The sequence below is a fragment of the Condylura cristata genome, unplaced genomic scaffold (genome assembly GCF_000260355.1).
Source record: "Condylura cristata isolate star-nosed mole 26May11 unplaced genomic scaffold, ConCri1.0 scaffold00003, whole genome shotgun sequence".
NCBI lineage: Eukaryota > Metazoa > Chordata > Mammalia > Eulipotyphla > Talpidae > Condylura > Condylura cristata.
The window spans coordinates 31,087,449-31,104,658 of NW_004567104.1; the positions used below are offsets into that span (position 1 = coordinate 31,087,449).

At 48.9% G+C, this 17,210-nt stretch overlaps 1 protein-coding gene across 1 annotated transcript in view; it reads left to right on the plus strand.

Annotated features, from left to right (window-relative positions):
• ITGB5 (integrin, beta 5) overlaps positions 1-17,210 on the plus strand; it is a 98,284-nt gene that overhangs the window by 63,374 nt on the left and 17,700 nt on the right. The window contains exon 9 of the mRNA XM_004675433.2: positions 2,182-2,611. Within this exon, the coding sequence (XP_004675490.1) occupies positions 2,182-2,611 (430 nt within the window). The remainder of the gene's footprint in view (positions 1-2,181; positions 2,612-17,210) is intronic.

The following is a 17,210-nucleotide window of genomic DNA, read 5'->3' on the forward strand; positions in this document are numbered from 1 at the left end:
TGGCCCATCTTTACTTCCAGGTATTTTATGGTTTCTGTTCTTATATCTAGGTCTTTAATCCACTTTGAGTTGATTTTTGTGTATGGTCTGAGGTAGCGATCTAGTTTCATGTTTTTGCATGTAGCTTCCCAGTTTTCCCAGCACCATTTGCTAAACAAACTTTCTTTGTTCCATTGTATCTTCTTTGCTCCTTTGTCAAAGATTAGCTGTCCATAAACCTGTGGGTTTATATCTGGGTTTTCTATTCAAATCCACTGGTCTGTATGTCTGTTCTCATTCCAGTATCATGCAATTTTGATTTTTATGGCTTTTTAGTATAGTCTGAAGTTTGGAATTGTAATCCCTCCATTCTCTTTCTTCTTAGTCATGAGAGTTTGCGCTATTCGAGATCTTCTGTTGTTCTATATGAATCTCATCAATATTTTTTCTATTTCTTTGAAGAATGTCATTGAGACTCTTATTAGGATCGTGTTAAATCTGTAGGATGGCCATTTTGATGATGTTAATTCTCCCGATCCATGAGCAGGAGATGTCTTTCCATTTCATGGTGTCTTGTATTTCTTTTAACAGTGTTTTGTAATTTTCTTTGTGTAAGTCTTTTACCTCTTTTGTTAGGTTGGCTCCCAGGTATTTGATTTTTTTTTTTTTTGTTTTAATTGAAAAGGGAATTTTTTTTAAAATTTCTGCTTCTTCTGATTGGTTGTTTTTGTATAGGAAAGCCTCTGACTTTTGTGTGTTGAAAAAATCAGCTTTTTATAAAAGCAAAGAAATAACAGCTAAAATGGGCTCCTGACCTATACTGAGCTTCAGAATTACATGAGGAGTTTTTTGAAAAATAAAGACATCTGGGCTTGGCTGTCAGGATTCCATGTCTGGAGCCCACCCAGGTCTGTCTTGGGTCTCCTCTGGGCAGGGCGCACTGCCGCTTGGGGGAGATGCCTTCGGGACAGCATTGTCAGGGGCTGTGGGCTGCCTGCCTGTGGGGCCCCACAGTACTGCCTGGAGGCCGAGTGGTGACTGACTTCATCTGCTGGAGGGAGGGCAGGGGGACAGCCACACCTGGCAGCTGCCTGGCTTCCCTCACGTGCCGTTGGTGTGGGCGGCTAGCAGGCATCTTTCCTGCACCGACATCTACTTTAAGGCCTTTGTACTGTTTCCAAGGCAACCGACGAGCAGCTCAGGAGTCAGAAACATTGCTTTACAAGTTTTTTAGAAAAGGAAACATCTGTCTGTGTGTGGCCCCTGCAGCAGTCATCACCCTGAGCCTCAGGGCCCACCTGGAAGTGTCGCCATGAGACCCCTGGGTCCCCAGCTGGGGCGGGGCAGGTTGTAGGTATGCCTGAGCAGATGGGCTTCTCCCCAGGGGAGGAAGGCTTCTGAGGGGGGCGGGCACTTGCCAGAGTCTGTGGACCCCAGGAGTTCAGGGAGCATGTGCGGTGCAGTGCCTGGCACTGGGATGGGCCCAGAAAATATCTGTTGCGTGAATGCCTTTCACATGGAAGTGAGAAGGAGAGGGTAGAAGTGAAAAGAAAAGAACTGTGGAACCTCGAGGGAGTCTTTTCACTTTTTGTGGCAGTTGCTTCCGCAGGGTTGTGAGAATTGAGAGAGGACGAGCGTTAAAAAGGCAAGCACAGGGCCCTCCCTGGTGGTGCAGTGGGTTAGGACGCAGCACTGCAAGCTGGCCGCAGCCGCTTCAGTGCGAGTTCGATCCCCGGCCCCGGAGGTGACCACATGGCGAGGCAGATCTCTCCTGACCCGTCCACTGCTCCCCTCAGCAGTGCACTTCATCAGTCAGCCTGTTCTGCTCCCCACTCTGTCTCTGGTGAAGCCTCTCACTGCCCCTGTACCTCTGGCTTGTACCCCAGTTCTGTATGAATAAATAAATTTTTAAAAATCAATATTAAACAAAAAATAGGCAAGCACTGCACCTGTCAGGTACCCTTCCTCACTAACAGCAGGCAGCTTGTGGATCCGAGGGGGCAGGGGGCGGGGGGAAGAGCCAGGGGGGGCACGCCCCACCCCCCCCACCGTGTGTGAAGATGGGGAGGGAGTTTGCTGCTGCTCTTCCTTGAGGACCTTGTGGGAGTTCTTGGGGGCCCCTGGATGATTGGGAGGCCAATACAGGTGCCCCCAAGGCCCTGGCTCACTGTGAGCACCCTGTTCCCTCTCCCTTCTGCCCAGGCATCCTTCGAGGTGTCGGTGGAGGCCCGGAGCTGCCCGAGCAGGCTGACAGAGCACAAGTTCACCCTGCGGCCCGTGGGATTCCGGGACAGCTTGGAGGTGGGGGTCACCTACAACTGCAAGTGCAGCTGCAGCGCCAGCCTGGAGCCGGACAGCACCAGATGCAGTGGCAATGGGACTTACGTCTGCGGCCTCTGTGAGTGCAACCCCAGCCACCTGGGCTCCAGGTGCGAGTGCCAGGAGGGGGAGAACCAGAGCTTGTACCAGAACCTGTGCCGGGAGGCGGAGGGCAAGCCGCTGTGCAGCGGGCGAGGGGAGTGCAACTGCAACCAGTGCTCCTGCTTCGAGAGCGAGTTTGGGAAGATCTACGGGACTTTCTGCGAGTGTGACAACTTCTCCTGTGCCAGGAACAGGGGAGTCCTCTGCTCAGGTAGGTGCCCCGGGCAGTCGCCTTTGCTGTGGCCCCCACTCTTTAAGACACCCCCCAAAGCATGCCTCTCACTGACTACCACAGTCCCAGGAGATAGAAGCCTTGCCCTTCCCCACCTGGGGGAGGGGGTCAATGTAGCAAAAACCTAAAAAGGAGAAGTCGCTGCCCTGAGGCATATTTCTCAGAGCTGAAGGGGTCTGCAGGGGTCACCCGGGACCTACCTGCACGGCTTCCCTGACAGGTCGATCTTCAGCCTCCTCTTGACCCCTTCCTGGGACAGTTTGCACACTGGGACTGGTTGTGGATATTCCCTTGCAGATATCACACTCATTTCCTATTGCAGCTCTGACAGATTGCTACCAACTTAGTGCTTTAAATCTATTCCATTATAATTCTGGAAGTCTGAAATGGTACTTTGGATGAAATCTAGGTGCCAGCAAGACTGTATTCCATCTCGAAGCTCTAGGCGAGAATCCATTGCCTTGTCTTTTCCAGCTTCTTGAAGCCATCTGCATTCCTTGGCTTGTAGCCCCTGCTCTATGGCTCAGCCAGCGGGGGAGCAGCCTCTGATCTTTTTCTGACTCTGCTAACTGCTTTGTTGTCATCCCACTTTCTTTGACATTCCTGTTTCTCTCTTAAAATATCCTTGTAATACATTGCATCCACAAAGATAACCCAGGAGGACATCCCATCTCAAGGTCCTTAGGTGACTCATGTCTGCACTGTCTTCTTACCATGTGAGGTAGCATCACAGGCTCTCAGGATTAGCCGTGCACCTCTGGATGGCCATCCCTGACGTCTCTGAGGGTGCTTTGCAGGGCCCTTTTTTCTATCGAATAGAAACTTGCTACTCAGTAACTTGCACCCCATAGTACGTTTCTCTGTTCTTTATCCAGGCAGACACCCCTCCCTTCTTCTCTGAGGGCGCTATCATTCTATGAAGTTTGCCTCTCAGGACCAGGCGCGTTGTGTTTCTTAACCCAGGCTCAGCCCGGAGTCCCAGGGTCTGGCTGTGCCACTCTAACACAGTCTCCCGTGTGTGCTCACTTTTCAGATAAACAGTCACATTTTGCCATTGAGCTTGTTTTTAATTTGTTTTTCTACCAAAACTTGAAGATTTCAGTTTTTTGAATAACCAAGCCAAGTTTTTATTGCGTCGTATTCGAGCACTGCAGTTTCTTAAATCTAAGCGTAAGACTTGCCGTGGGTTCAGCTACATGGCTGTTGAGTGTTTGTATTCTGGGGGCTATAGAATAAGATGAGCTATTTTAAAATTATGTCTGAGAAGCGGCATCCTGTCCAATATCTCCAAATCAAGTAAACAGAATCAGTTTGGGGAGGACTCTGATTTCTTCCACAAACTGTGTATTTTGCTTTTTCCAAGATTTCTTCCTTGAGAAGGGTCTTCCGGTGGGGACCTGCTAATTTGACAGGAACATAGAGTACAGCAGGGAAGATGAAGCACAAACGCATGAGACACATCAGGACAGCAGGTGACCGTCCACATGGAGGCTGGCCATTGTGGAAGGTCAGCAGGTGGGGGCACCTGGGCACACCGAGCTGGGGCACGAGGATGTGTTTAGTCATGGGGTAGGTGGGGTCAGCACCACAAACTTGGAGCTACTCTGGAAGGTGCCGGCCGTGAGCATCACTGAAGAGCAAGCTGGGGCGTGAGTTAGGGTTTGATGCAGTAAACATGAAAGGGATCTGCTCTTCCCGTCACCGTGTTGACAGATGAGTGTCTCCTGGCTGGTTCTGCCTGGGTTAGCAGAGGGTGTACTTAGGAGCAGGCAGAGTCAAGGTGAAATCCAGTAATGTTACATGCTGGTTGTGTCACTGAGGCACAGAGTCGTGAGGGTTAGAGAATAATGTGTGCAAAGTGCATTGCCTGGCACAAGCAGACTTGCTGGCCTCTGCCTCCTTTGCGAGCCGGCGCCGTGCCCGCTGGGAGCCCCAGCTGCTCCCTGTGTGCTGGACACTCCATTCTCCTGTTGTCTCCCGGCTCTGCCCAGGAGTCCAGAGAGATCACAGTTGCTTCTAGTTTCCTTGAGCAGCCACCATCAGTGTTCCTGGAAGCCTGGCACTGTCTGTAATTGTTGACCTCCTGCAGGGTTGTTTTTTTTTTTTTAAGATTTATTGATGCTTACAGAACTTGAGTACAGGCCAGTGGTGCCAAGTGTTAAGAGGATTCACCAGAGACAGAGTGGGGAGCAGAACAGGCCGACTGACAAAGTGCACTGCTGAAGGGAGCAGCGGGCGAGACAGGAGAAGTCTGCCGCACTATGTGGGTCTCCTCCCTGGCCTGGGATCAAACCTGTATTGAAGCAGCTTTTCTGCTAGCTTCATAGTGCTGCCTTTAACCTGTTGCACCACCAGAGAGGGGCCCTGTTTTTTTTTTGTTTGTTTGTTTTTAGTTTTATTTATTTATGCATACAGAACTGGGGTATAGGCCAGAGGTGTGGGAAGTGAGAGGGTTCAACAGAGACAGAATGGGGAGCAGAACAGGCAGATGTACTAAAATACACTGTTGAGGGGAGCAGGGGCAGGTCAGGAGAGGTCTGCTGCACCATGTGGGTCAGCTCACAGGTTGGGAATCAAACTCGTGCTGCAGTGGCTGGGGAGAGCTTCATAGTGCTGCACTTTAACCCATTGTGCCACTAGTTTAAAAAACATATCATCAAGCATTATCACCTGACTCTCCTTCCTTTTCCCTCAGGATCCAAAAATAATCCCTGATACATCTTCACCCCACAAGGCTGCTGTGTCCAGGTTGCCTGGGAGCAAGAGTTTCCAAATCAGACAAAGTGTGCACAGTCTGCTTCCTGGGTTGGCTGATGCCTTCTGCTAAGACATTCAGTTTTCCTGTTCCCAGAATGTGGCCAACAGCTCTTGTTTCCATGTTATTTTGAGAATCGAAGGGAAATGTGTAGATAAAGGACCTGGCATTGAACGTGGCAGGAAGCAGCCCAGAGCATGCATGGCCTCCCCTTCCCAGACGTCACAGCCTGTGATGACAGCGTGACCAGGAGTCGCAGGACGGGTGGCCGGGAGGTATGAGTGGCCTCCGAAGGGAAAACTTGCCATTTGGGAAATGGGAATTGTCCACAGCTGGGTGAATACAGCCTTTTTTGTCCATCCCCAGAGCCCACAGTTGAGTAAGTACTCACATATTTCAGAATTCTGCCACACTCAGGATTCAAAGCCCCTGGGTGCTCTCCTTTGCTGCTCCTTCCCTCTGCACAGTCCTGCCGAGGAGAAATGGGAGGTTTGTGAAGCCCCTGAGGTGCTTAAATGCATGACACCCCAAGTCACTAACTCCCCAATAGCTGAGACGGCATGCTACTCCCTCCCTCCCCCCGAGAGGTCATACACATTCAGGAAAATTTGAAAGACACAGGCAAATCAGCGGTGCGTGGTCAGGGCGTGCTGCCTGTCCCCTTCGCGGTGACCAGGGTTAATTTGGACCCTCTGCAAACCAGCAGGGAGCTCCTTCACCCACCCTGTGTCACGTGCATCCCTCCCGGAACTTCCCAGTCAAGGGAACGACTCCAGACAGGTGGCGGATCCGACTTAGTTCAAGAATAGTCAAGAGTGGACAGAAATAAAATTAATTGCTCATAATTCCGTCACTCACTCTTTAAGAGGTTGGTTAGTATCTTTCCCTCTGAAGTTATTTTCTGAGTTACCACCTGTGTGTTCGTGACTATTTCGTGTCTTGCCTTTTTTCATATGTCTATGTTCCAAGATACGCTTGGGATTAAACTGCTTTAATACGGTGCAACACTGATTAGGGCATGTTGACTCTTTCCACTGTGCCCAACTGGCCAAATGGCATTTTTCGCCTCCTCATTTTAAAAGCAGCAGCTAGCTGAAATGTGAGGCTGTCCAAGTGGACTGGGAGCACGTAGCTCCTGGACGAGGTCACTGTTGTGTTGGACAGTCTAGGAAGGCCCAGGCAGCCTGGGCAGTGCACGAACCCAGCCGCGCGTTCGCATTGGTGTCGTCGTCGTCTGCTTTTACTTTGGTGTCTTGGAGACACAACTGCTTGGTCAGGAGGCAGAGATGAATGGGTGGGTGGTGGGTTCCAGCCCCCAGTTCTTTGGCACCCACGGGCAACTTGGGGCTGCTACTCCAAATTGTGTTGGTTTGAGTTCTTGGATTCATGTCGCATTAGGGGTTTTTGTGGGAGAAAGCCTATTTCTCAACAACCACTGTGGTTTTGAAGATGCTGACTCAGACTCCGGAGCCGCTGACTTCAGGGTTTTCTGTCTGGTTCACCCCTTCCCCTGCCTGCAAGGGACTGTATGGCTGCGATCTGGCTGTGATCTGTCTTCACACGGGGCTGGGGCTAAGCCAGGGCCACAACTTGCGGGGTCGTCCTAGAGAAACTTCTCTGTAGTCTTACAGCTACCAGAAGCTTCTAGCTCTTACCCCACTCCACCCCCAACAAAAGGAGCAGGACCAAGGGGAAAATGGAAACGAGAACAGCTTTGTAATCCACTCCATTACTTACTGTGCCCCATGCACATGCAGCACCCGGGATCCTTGTGTCCCCCCCCGGTTTCTGGAGGTGTTCTGAGCTAGAGCTAGGTGTTCTGAGCTACAGCAGCCATAAACTGTTGCTGTGGTGCAGCGGGAGCTTCCTGGGACCGCTGTGAGAGCTTTTTGTTTTTTGATTCTCATACAATGTTAACTTATTAGGGTTCCTCTACTAACAGAAAATGAGAAGTAGGGTCTGTTTAATTGTTTTTAAAGTAGTCGAGAGTTTGTTCTCTGTTGGGTTTCTATACCTGAACAGTGCATTTCGCGGGACTTCGGGTAAACCTGTTGGAATCTGTTCCAAGGCTGATGGCCTGATGCTTACAGCAGTCTCTGTACTTAAGATGGTTACGTTGGGGTGTGCTGGATAATTTGCTAGTACTTGGACTTCTTTTTGAGTTTCATACATAGAGAAAATCTAAATCAAGTAAGATATAAAATTTTGAGCAGAACCCCTCTGGTCTTGTGACTGCAACGTTCCAAAAGTCCATCCAAGAACGGTCTCTTGTGTTTTGCTTTGTCTACTAGAGTATTTGGCTGATGTTTCTCTCAACTCATCTAGCTGTCCATCAAGTCCTTAACGTGTGGCGGGCAGTTAGAGGCCAGGGGGGCCCTGTAGTTCTCTTCCAAATGTGTGTTTTCTTTTCATAGTAGAGAGTGAAATGAGGGGTGCAATTTTTATCTGGCCACAACCAGCGTCCAAGCACAGGTTCTGGGTTTGAGCTGAGTTTCCAGAAGAAGGCTTCATTCGCATGAACTCTCCAGGTAAAGTGACCTGGACAGTCAGGTCTAGTTCTAGAGTTCTTGATTCTCAACAGATGAAGACTTCCTATAGCAATAGTTACCCAGATGTGTTTAAGAAGTACTTCTCACCATATGTATTCCATCCCCTTCTTTCCCTCTGGAAATGTAGTCACTCTCGGGGTCGGTAGCCTGGAAGGGTGCACAGTGGAAGCATTCCTACCAAGAGGTCACAGTTTGACTTTCTGTCCCTCCATTAGCATATTTCACAAGTGACTTGTTACAGGACCATCTTTCTGTGGTTTCAGTAACACAGAAATCTAAAAGTACCTTCTAAATGAATCAAGTTTTGACATAATTAACTTCCTAGGAAGGGGACCTCTTAGCAGGAATGTTACCACTGTGTAAGCCTCTTGGGTAACCGAGGAAGTTCTCTATGTTTCTTTCACATATGCTAATCTCTACTTAGTTTGTTGATGGTTATCTTGATGCTACTTGCAAATATGAGGACTTAAAAAATATCCATTTTATATAGCAAGGACCCTTCTCTCCCAAAGGAATTTTTTGGGTAGCCATTTTCATCACCTCATTTATATATAAATCCTAATCATACATGGGGCAGCAAGGCCAGGAAGTTGCATTGCACTTTCCGTAGTCATTGGTGGATGGGTCCTTAGGGTTGGGGGCTCTAGAGGAGAGTCTGTCTGTCCCATAGCTATTCAAGTCTCAATTTCTATGATGTCTCAACAACTACTTGGGAAAGACACTTCTATGGAGACATTTACCAGGCTGTTTGAGACCGGTGCATGGTCTTCTGGGTTGCATCAGTATCTGGCAAAGCTGCCAGAGTTGTGTTGCTAGGGAGCACACATCCACAGGAACCCAGCAAGGTTCTTTTGAAGCATCCTCCTGTAATGGGTTGAAAATAACCAGGTGAGACAAACCTGGATTCTCATCTTGGCACTGAACTTTTTCTGTCTCTGTGACCTTGGTCTCCTCACTTACCTTCTCTGATCCCATTTTTCTTGTCTATCAAATACAGCAGAGGTTTGCTGTGAGCTTCAGCGAGGACAGTGTCTGCAAGGTCCTCTTATCAGGGTGTGGAATAAATGTCACTCAGGTCTCCCCGCCCCTCCCCAGGGACGTTTCCTTGGAGGGATATAAGCACAGAGCCATCCATGGTATCCAAGCAGATTGGCTTTGGAAGTTCTCAGTTTGATCAGAAATTCTGTCAAAATTCCATCTGTACCAGTTCACTTGAAGAGCAAAAAGTTACCAACATTTCAGGCTTAGTCATATGATTAAACAATGCTGCTTTCAGCCCTGGGACCTAAGGAGCCGGGTTGCTCTTCTTTGGAGTCAGCCAGCCTCTTGCTGCTTGTGGTCAGAGTAAGCTCTTTGGAAAAATCAGAGCTTAGTGAGTATCTGATCTTAGACAGCACAGCGACAGATACGGAAAGAGTGGCCTCTCCCTGGTGGTCGTTTTGAAAAGGTAAGTGGCTGCATTGACCTCACTCACCAGTTCATTGAATGCCCCTCATGGCCAAGCATTCTTACAGGGTGCCAGGCCATAGGCCTGGAGTCACTCACAGCCTTGGATTAATGTCCAACTTTTTGTTGTCCCTAGAAAACTGTGAGAGGCCCCTGTAACTGATAGTTATTCTTTTGTTGGTTTGGGTTTTTTTTTTGGTTTGGGTTTTGGAAATAGTCATTCTTAAAGCTCTCTTAGATTCCATTCTTGGGTCCTGAGCCATTACTTTGGGTTTGGTCTTGACTTGGGGAAACTCTGGCATAACTAATCATAGGCCTCTGCTGCTCCTTGTCTCTGGTGAGTGGGTGGGATCGGATAGAGCTGTTTTTCTTTTTGGGGTGAATATCCATGACGCTCAGAACACTGACCTAAGAACTCCACCCAGACCCAAGTGCTCTCTGGCGTCTGGAAGTCACTGAGAAGTCTAACCTGCCGGAAATTTTATTTCCTCTTTTCTGAGGCACCTTCCTAAGCCCTGACTGTTGCCCTCCTGTTACCCAAGCCTGCAACCACGAGGCCTCCCCACCCAAATCCCCACCACCCATAAGCTAAAGAAATATACTTCCCAGGGTGGTACGTTATTTGACATTAAATTGACAGCAACGGGCATATGTTGTAATAATAAGAAGGGAATTAATTTTAATGCCCTTTTCACTCCATAGGGTGGTTTCCTTGGCGGAAAAAAAAACTGGGGCTGATTTGTTAGGATTTCGCACTCAGCTTGAGCAGGCACCGCACAGTGGGCTCATTTGTAGCTTTTCTTAACAGCACCAGTCACACACAGTAGTCAACTGTATGTCACCTACTTTACAGTTAAAGTGCATTTTGGAAAACTGAGGCCCAGCACCTGCACTAAAGCTCCTTGTGATTCTTGATTATAGATTCAGTCCTAGAAAATGTTACAACTAAACAATTGCTTTCACTCTGTATAATCTTCTGTTGTTTGATTTGCCTAACACCCTCCCCAAATGTCTGAAGTACCAGTTCAGCCTTCCCTGTTACCATCACCAAAGCACTTAGCACATATGTTCCAGGTCTTTCCTAGTAAGTTCTCATTATCTTGACCAAACATTTTTTTCAAATAATAGTTTATTTTTACATCATTTTGTGCCTTTTCCCACCTCAGTTGTCATCCCTGTGGGCTTCCCACCACCAAGTCACCCATGTGCCATCACCATAGTCCCATGCACTTCCCTCCCCCCACTGTTTTTGATCCCATTCCTCACTCCACCCCCATAAAATGTCTCTGGTATATAGCTGTTCATTATTATTATTATTTTCTCGGTTGGTCCTTTATACTCCTGCTATGAGTGAGACCATCTGGTATTTTTCCTTTTCTTTCTGGCTTATTGCACTAACTCCATCCATGTTGCTGCAAAACGCATGTGTCAATTTATTTTTTGGTTGCTGAGTAATATTCCATTGTGTATATATACCACATCTTTTTAATCCATTGACTAAACATTTTAAGAAACATTTTTTTTCCTGTTTTCCTAAATGAGTGTCCCTGGGCTATGTTAGGATATATCAGACCAGGTCTGAAGGACCCATATGCCAAGGGCCCAGCCGAGGTATCTGTTACTTGATGAAAGGCAAGTGTGCTCCTCTACTATTTGGGGGGTGTCTGCTGCTGGTGATTATGTTGAGCATGCTTTTTAAAGTGAACCTTTGCCAGCCTACTCTAATTTGTGGTACCCTCCTCACACGAATAATCTCATTTGTTACTCTACCAGTTAATGTGGCTATTACTGACCTACCAGGTGAGGGAGACTATGACTGAGGAGATTGGCATGTGGGTCACCTTCCCCCACCGGTGGTTGGCCCCAAGAGTTGTTCCCCAAGAGAAACCCGCCTCCCCTTATCCTCAGGGGGTGCGCTTTTCTGGGCAGCCATTGCCTATCATCTTGTGACTTGGCCAGGTTGTGAGAACCACGGTTCAGCATGGCCCATTCATGTGACAATCCAGACACATCTGTCCAGTGACAGCACTGCACCAGTCTCTGCATAGTGGCCAGAGGAGGGTGGACTAAGACAGCTGTTAACCAATCACAAAAACATGACAGCTTTCCAGGTCTAAAATAGTAACCTTCTCTTCCTGTGGCAGTGCCCGAGAGGGTAGTGAATTCATTCTCTCCAAATGTGGCTGGCTTTTCCCCAGCAGGGCCTGCCAGGAAGATTGAGCAGGGTGAGCCACACTCAAGATGTTGATTTGAGGTCCCACTATTTCTTTTGACTGCAGGCCTTCTGTTTTTCTTTCTGAGTCAGCATTCTCAGGGTCCTATGAGAACTATGGGCCACCTCACTCAGCTGTTTGCAAGGTGAGTTCACTACCGAACATGGCATTTCTCCATCTTCCCTCCATTGTCTTAGTCTTCCTGTGATTGATACAGTTGGGCCAGAGACCATGTCCTTTCATTCTCCCCTCAGGTGAAATGCAGAAGTAACCAGAGGGACTTGTCAGCATTGAGAAATCAGGTGCTAAGAGCAGAAATCACCATTACCCTTTGCAAGGGCTCAATTGCCTCTGATGGTGGAGTCTTAGCCTTATAGCCATGCTGTCAACTCAGAAAGTAGAGTTGAGGTTTGGAGAAGGTTAGCTTAAAACTACATCACCATCTTGTTTAGAAGGGATCACACTTTACTGCTCAGATACAGAAGGCAGCATGCAGTCCAGCAGATGAAGGCAAAGGCCAGGGGTACTGCCTGTTGGGAGATGCCTTGTCAAGGCTGGGTCATCGACACTCAGCCAAGATGGAGGAGCAGCTGTCCTGAGACTAAGGTGCACCCCTGTTCACATCTCTGAAGAGATGTGCTGAGGAAACCTGTGCAATATGCAAGAACGGTTGGGAGTGCAAACCCCAAGATCTGCCTGCAATTGACCATACTCTGCCAAAGGAAAGAGAACTGAATCCCTTTTTCTCATGTTACCCTGAAGTCTCTGGGTTTCTTGGACATTTGTTAAGAAACTGAAGTAGCTCAAGAATCACTTTTAAGTCCTAAGCATCAGCACTGGATATATTCCCCAGGACGTCGGTGCTGACCTAGTCATGTTCACAGTCTCCAACAACACGTTCTGGGGACCTCCTGTGTGCATCTATACTACACCGGACATATCAAAGTCAAACACTGTCTGTAATCTTGTATGTGTTTGCAGTAAATACAGCCAGGTGACAAGTGATTCTACACCTGTGCTCACCTCAGTAAGATTTTGGGTCAATTTCCAGATATGCCTGGTTCTCTTTAATCTTCAGATTCTCTCTTCTCCATGTCCACAGTCACAGTCCTCAAATACTTGCTTACATTCACTGTCTTCATTTGTCACCTGTCAGTCAGCCCTCATCTCAGTCCAGTTTGGGGTCAGCCCTGAGTTCAAGTCTTTCCATGTCCAGGTCTTTCTAGATCCCTGATGCCTTCTCCTGATACACCTAGGAGACTTCCAAAGTCTTCTTAACTTGACCTTTCAGTAGCGGTTGACACATACAGGTGATGCTGCCACGAGTTGTTCTCCCCATTCAGTGCTGAAGCTGTCCAGGCCCTGGGTGGCTCCTGGGGTCTCATGCTGCCGCACTTTCAGTTGCTCCTCAGCTCCCTCTAACTGTTGTCTTCTTGACATCTCCCCTGGGGTGTCTTACATGCAGGATTTCCCACACTGATTGTCTGGTCTTCTGCCCAGTCTTGGTTCTCTTCTAATTTTTTTTTTTAATATTTACTTATTTATGCATACAGAACTGGGGTACAGGCCAGAGGTGTGAATCCTCTCACTAGAGGATTCACCAGAGTCAAGTGGGGAGCAGAACAGGCTGACTGATGAAGTGCACTGCTGAGGGGAGCAGCGGGCGGGTCAGGAGAGGTCTGCCACACCATGTGAATCACCTCTGGGCGGGCAGGGATCAAACTCATGCTGAAGTGGCTTGAACTTTTTAGTGCTTTGCTTTAACCCGCTGCACCACCAGGGAGGGCCCTAATTTTTTTTTTTTTAAATCTCTACCTTTCCCCCAGCTGTGGAAGCCAGAAATCATCCCTTTCTCTACCTTCTCCTCCACCACTAAGTCTTATCCACTGACATCTTATAGATTTCTTCCAAATTCATCTTTTCTGCATCTTTTCTACCCATCACGATATGATGGTTTCCAAACAAAAGTATGCTACAGCTCAGTTCCTTTTCAGAGGTTGCAAGTAGTTTGGAATGACAAGGATTTGGCCTGGGGAAGAAGGAGCAAGAGGGGAGCCCTCGAGGTGGGCTGGGGTGCTGGATCCCATCACCCTGTTGTGTCATGTACCAAGTATAAAACAGAAGTGGTACTTTAGATGGTGCACAGCCATTGGAGAGTTTTCAGTAAGTGTTTCATCCATGGTTTACATTTCAGAAAAATTATGGAGGATGCCACAAAAAAACTGGCTGACCTTAGACAGAGAAGTCAAGCAGGAGGATACCTGCTTGCCTCAACAGAACTGTTGTCAGGTCATGGGCCTCAAGTAGAAAGTGAGGCAGATACCTCAGTCACTGCGTGTGTCCCCTCCCCCTCCCGTCCAGTATCTGCACCCACGTCTCCCCAGCAGGCAGGCCTACCTAACTGCTTGCTACTGCCCTTCTAGTTGGCATCTTTTCAGGTACATCCCTCCAGACACAGCCGCAGACGTACTCATGCTATTTTTTTGCACCCAAAATGCCCTCTCTCCTTGACTATTTTGAAGTCTACCACTTAACCAGGGGCATATTCCAGATTCTCCAGACTCGTCCCTGCACTGACCTCACACGGCAGTGTCAGCAGTGGAGGAACCATCAGCTACTGGCCTTCGTTTCAGATAAGAAAATGGGGACAAGAGTGACTTCATGTCAGTGACTAAAAGAGCCAGCCTGCAGATGCGTTTGCCCTTGGTCACTGGGAACGTTTACCCTATTTTTATCACCTGGTCATGACCGGATTGAACGGGGAAAGCAGTCCACGTGTTGTTTAGGAATATTGGTTCCCATGTGATACACGTGTGGTTCCTGTCTCCACTCTGCTACCTCTTTGCTCTGTGACTTTGGATAAGTTACTTGGCCTCTCTGTGCTTCATTTTCCATATCTGGAGAAATTAGGGCACGCATTGTAACACCACTCAGGATTATTGGGAAGACCAATGAGATAACCCCTGTAAAGCGCTGGGAGCAGTGCCTGGCCTTTTGGTTATGTAGTCCTATTATGAAGAGATTTCAGTGCTTGGTGTCTCAGTGAAATTTGAAGTTTCTTGAAGGCAATAACTCATTTCTCTGTTCCCATTCACAAAGAGGTCCTCCCATCCTGTAAGAAAGACAAGGCACTGCCCCTCCTTTATTACTGAGGAAGCTGGACTGCTGCCCAGAGCCGCCAAGTGGGCAGCCGAGCTTGCACAGTAGCACCCCTCAGAAAGGATTTCCCACCCCAGCAACTCCAAGGTGACTCAGGTAGAGTGACGAGGATAGGGCCGAGTTGGGGACAGGGCTAACGGGCTTGGCAAGAGCTGGGCGCGTGCCAGCCCGGTGCTGAGCAAGGCAGCACTGTGCCCTCTTTGTGGGAGGGTGGCCCTTCGTTGGCCTGTTCCCCAGTCAGGAGCCCCTCCCAGCAAGCAAGGGCTGTGTGTATGGGCTCAGGAAGCCTATAGTGAGAAGCACACAACTCAAGAGTGGCTTCTTTCTTGGTTTATTTATTTATTTATTTATTTGTTTGTTTGTTTGTTTGTTTGTTTGTTTGTTTGTTTATTTATTTATTTATTTCTGCAGAGGTACCTGGAGTCAGGTTAAGATCCACTCGGAGGGAAGTGGGGACGTGTGCTGTGCATTTCAAACATAGCCATTCCTGACATTTTCAGGAGCCAAAGTCAGCTGAGGGAAGAGCAAGATAAAGCTGTGGGAGGGGCACATTCTCACAGGGACCGGAAAGGGAGACGCGCTGAGAACACCCTGCCACAAGGCTGAGCAGGGCCGCGTGAGGACACAGGAGGGCCTTTATATAACATTGACCTCCTTGTCAACAAGGAACCGGCAAAGCATCACTCAGAGGGCCTTCCCTTCCCAGCCAACAGCCCCACAGAGAGGCGGTGCCCTTCGGAAGCGGGCAGGTGTCTTAGCCACAGAGGTCAGCTCACGTCGGGTTTGGGTTCTTCACAGAGACTTGTGTTGGCCTAGTGCATAAGAGCTGGGATGCCTGTGACAGGGAGGCTGCTCCTTTGCTGTGTCCCACAGGCTCAGAGGGCTGTGGGGTCTCAACCCGGTTATTGGGCCCTGAGTCACCAGGCTCCATGGTAGGAAGCCAGGGAAGCCGCAGGTGCTTTCCTATTCTTTTTAAGATGGTTTTTGGGGAGTTCTGGGAGTTAGGCCAGGGTCTTCCCCAGAAGTATCCAGAATACAGATAAGAACAGATTTTTAGTAACAGGGAAATCACCCCAATAAGCAAAGTTTTCCTAGCACACACCTCCTTTTATTTTTCTCTTCCTGTTGTTTTTAGGACAGCCTGTTTTGAGAGGAGGGACAGGGAGCAGAGGTGTGGAGGGACCCGGGGTAGGGGGGTAAGGACAGGGCCACACAGGCAGTCAGACCCCCTTGGGGGACACTTGAGAGAGGCAGAAACTGAGAGGGGTAAAAGAAGTGGGTGGTGGGGCCCTCCCTGGTGGCGCAGCGGGTTAAAGCACAGTACTGAGAATCTAAAAGCCTCTTCTTCATGAGTTCGATTCCCGCCCCCGCCTGCCCCGGAGGTGACCACATGGCGTGGCAGACCTTTTCTGACCTGCCCGCTGCTCCCCTCAGCAGAGTACTTCCTCGATCTGCCTGTTCTGCTCCCTGCTGTGTCTCTGGTGAATCCTCTCACCCTCCGCATCTCTGGCCTGTACCCCAGTTCTATATGAATAAATAAATAAATCTTAAAAAAAAAAAAAAGAAGTGGGTGTATGCTGTGTGAGGACTGTCTGGGGACTGTCTGGGGACAGGGACAGACTGGTAGAAAAAAAGGGAAGCGCCCTTCCTGTCTCAGGGACTACGCACGTAGCTACACCGCCTCCCTAGTCTCTGGGAATGGAGCTAAGATGACCTCCAGCTCTGCAGGGCAGACAAGGAAGCTGCCCGAGGAAGAAGGGAAGTCACAGTGCATTCCTGAGCTAGCTAGATGGAAACTATTTTTGGACCAGCTGTGGAGAGAGCGTTTGTACTGCCTGGTTGTGATCCCGAGCTCAGCTCCGAGCCCGGCGAGGGTGGGAAGGGAAAGGGGCTTCTCAGCCCTGCCCCTGTCTAGGCTGGCTGCTCCTTCCTCCAGGCCCTCAGGCAGGTTGTCTTGCGGCTGACCTCTTCCTGCTGAGTGCCGCGTTCCCCTCCTCCAGCACTGCCTGGCTGTCCTCTGCGGCGGCAGCTCTGGGCATCAGCTGGGCAGCTCACCTTGGACATGGACTTAGTAGCCTGGTCAGGGTGGAAGCTTTTGACCCTGAAAGTCTGACCCAAACTCATAGGAAGCGTTCCCCTTGTATTCACTGAGAACATGTACTCCAGCCCTCCGCCACCCACCCGTTACAGCAACGGTGGGGGTAGCTGGCTTTTACTGAGCACCTGCTAGATGCCAGGCACTAAGTTCTTTAAGACGGTAAAGGGATTTCACGCACACAACCCGACAAGGGAGGCATTCGTATTAGCCCCATTTTTGAAAAATTTATTTTAAAAAATAATATAATAGTTTATTTTTACATCATTTTGTGCCTTTTTCCATCTCAGTTGTAACCCCCATGACTTTCCATCACCAGTTCACCTGTGTGCCATCACCATAGTCCAATGCACTTCCCCCC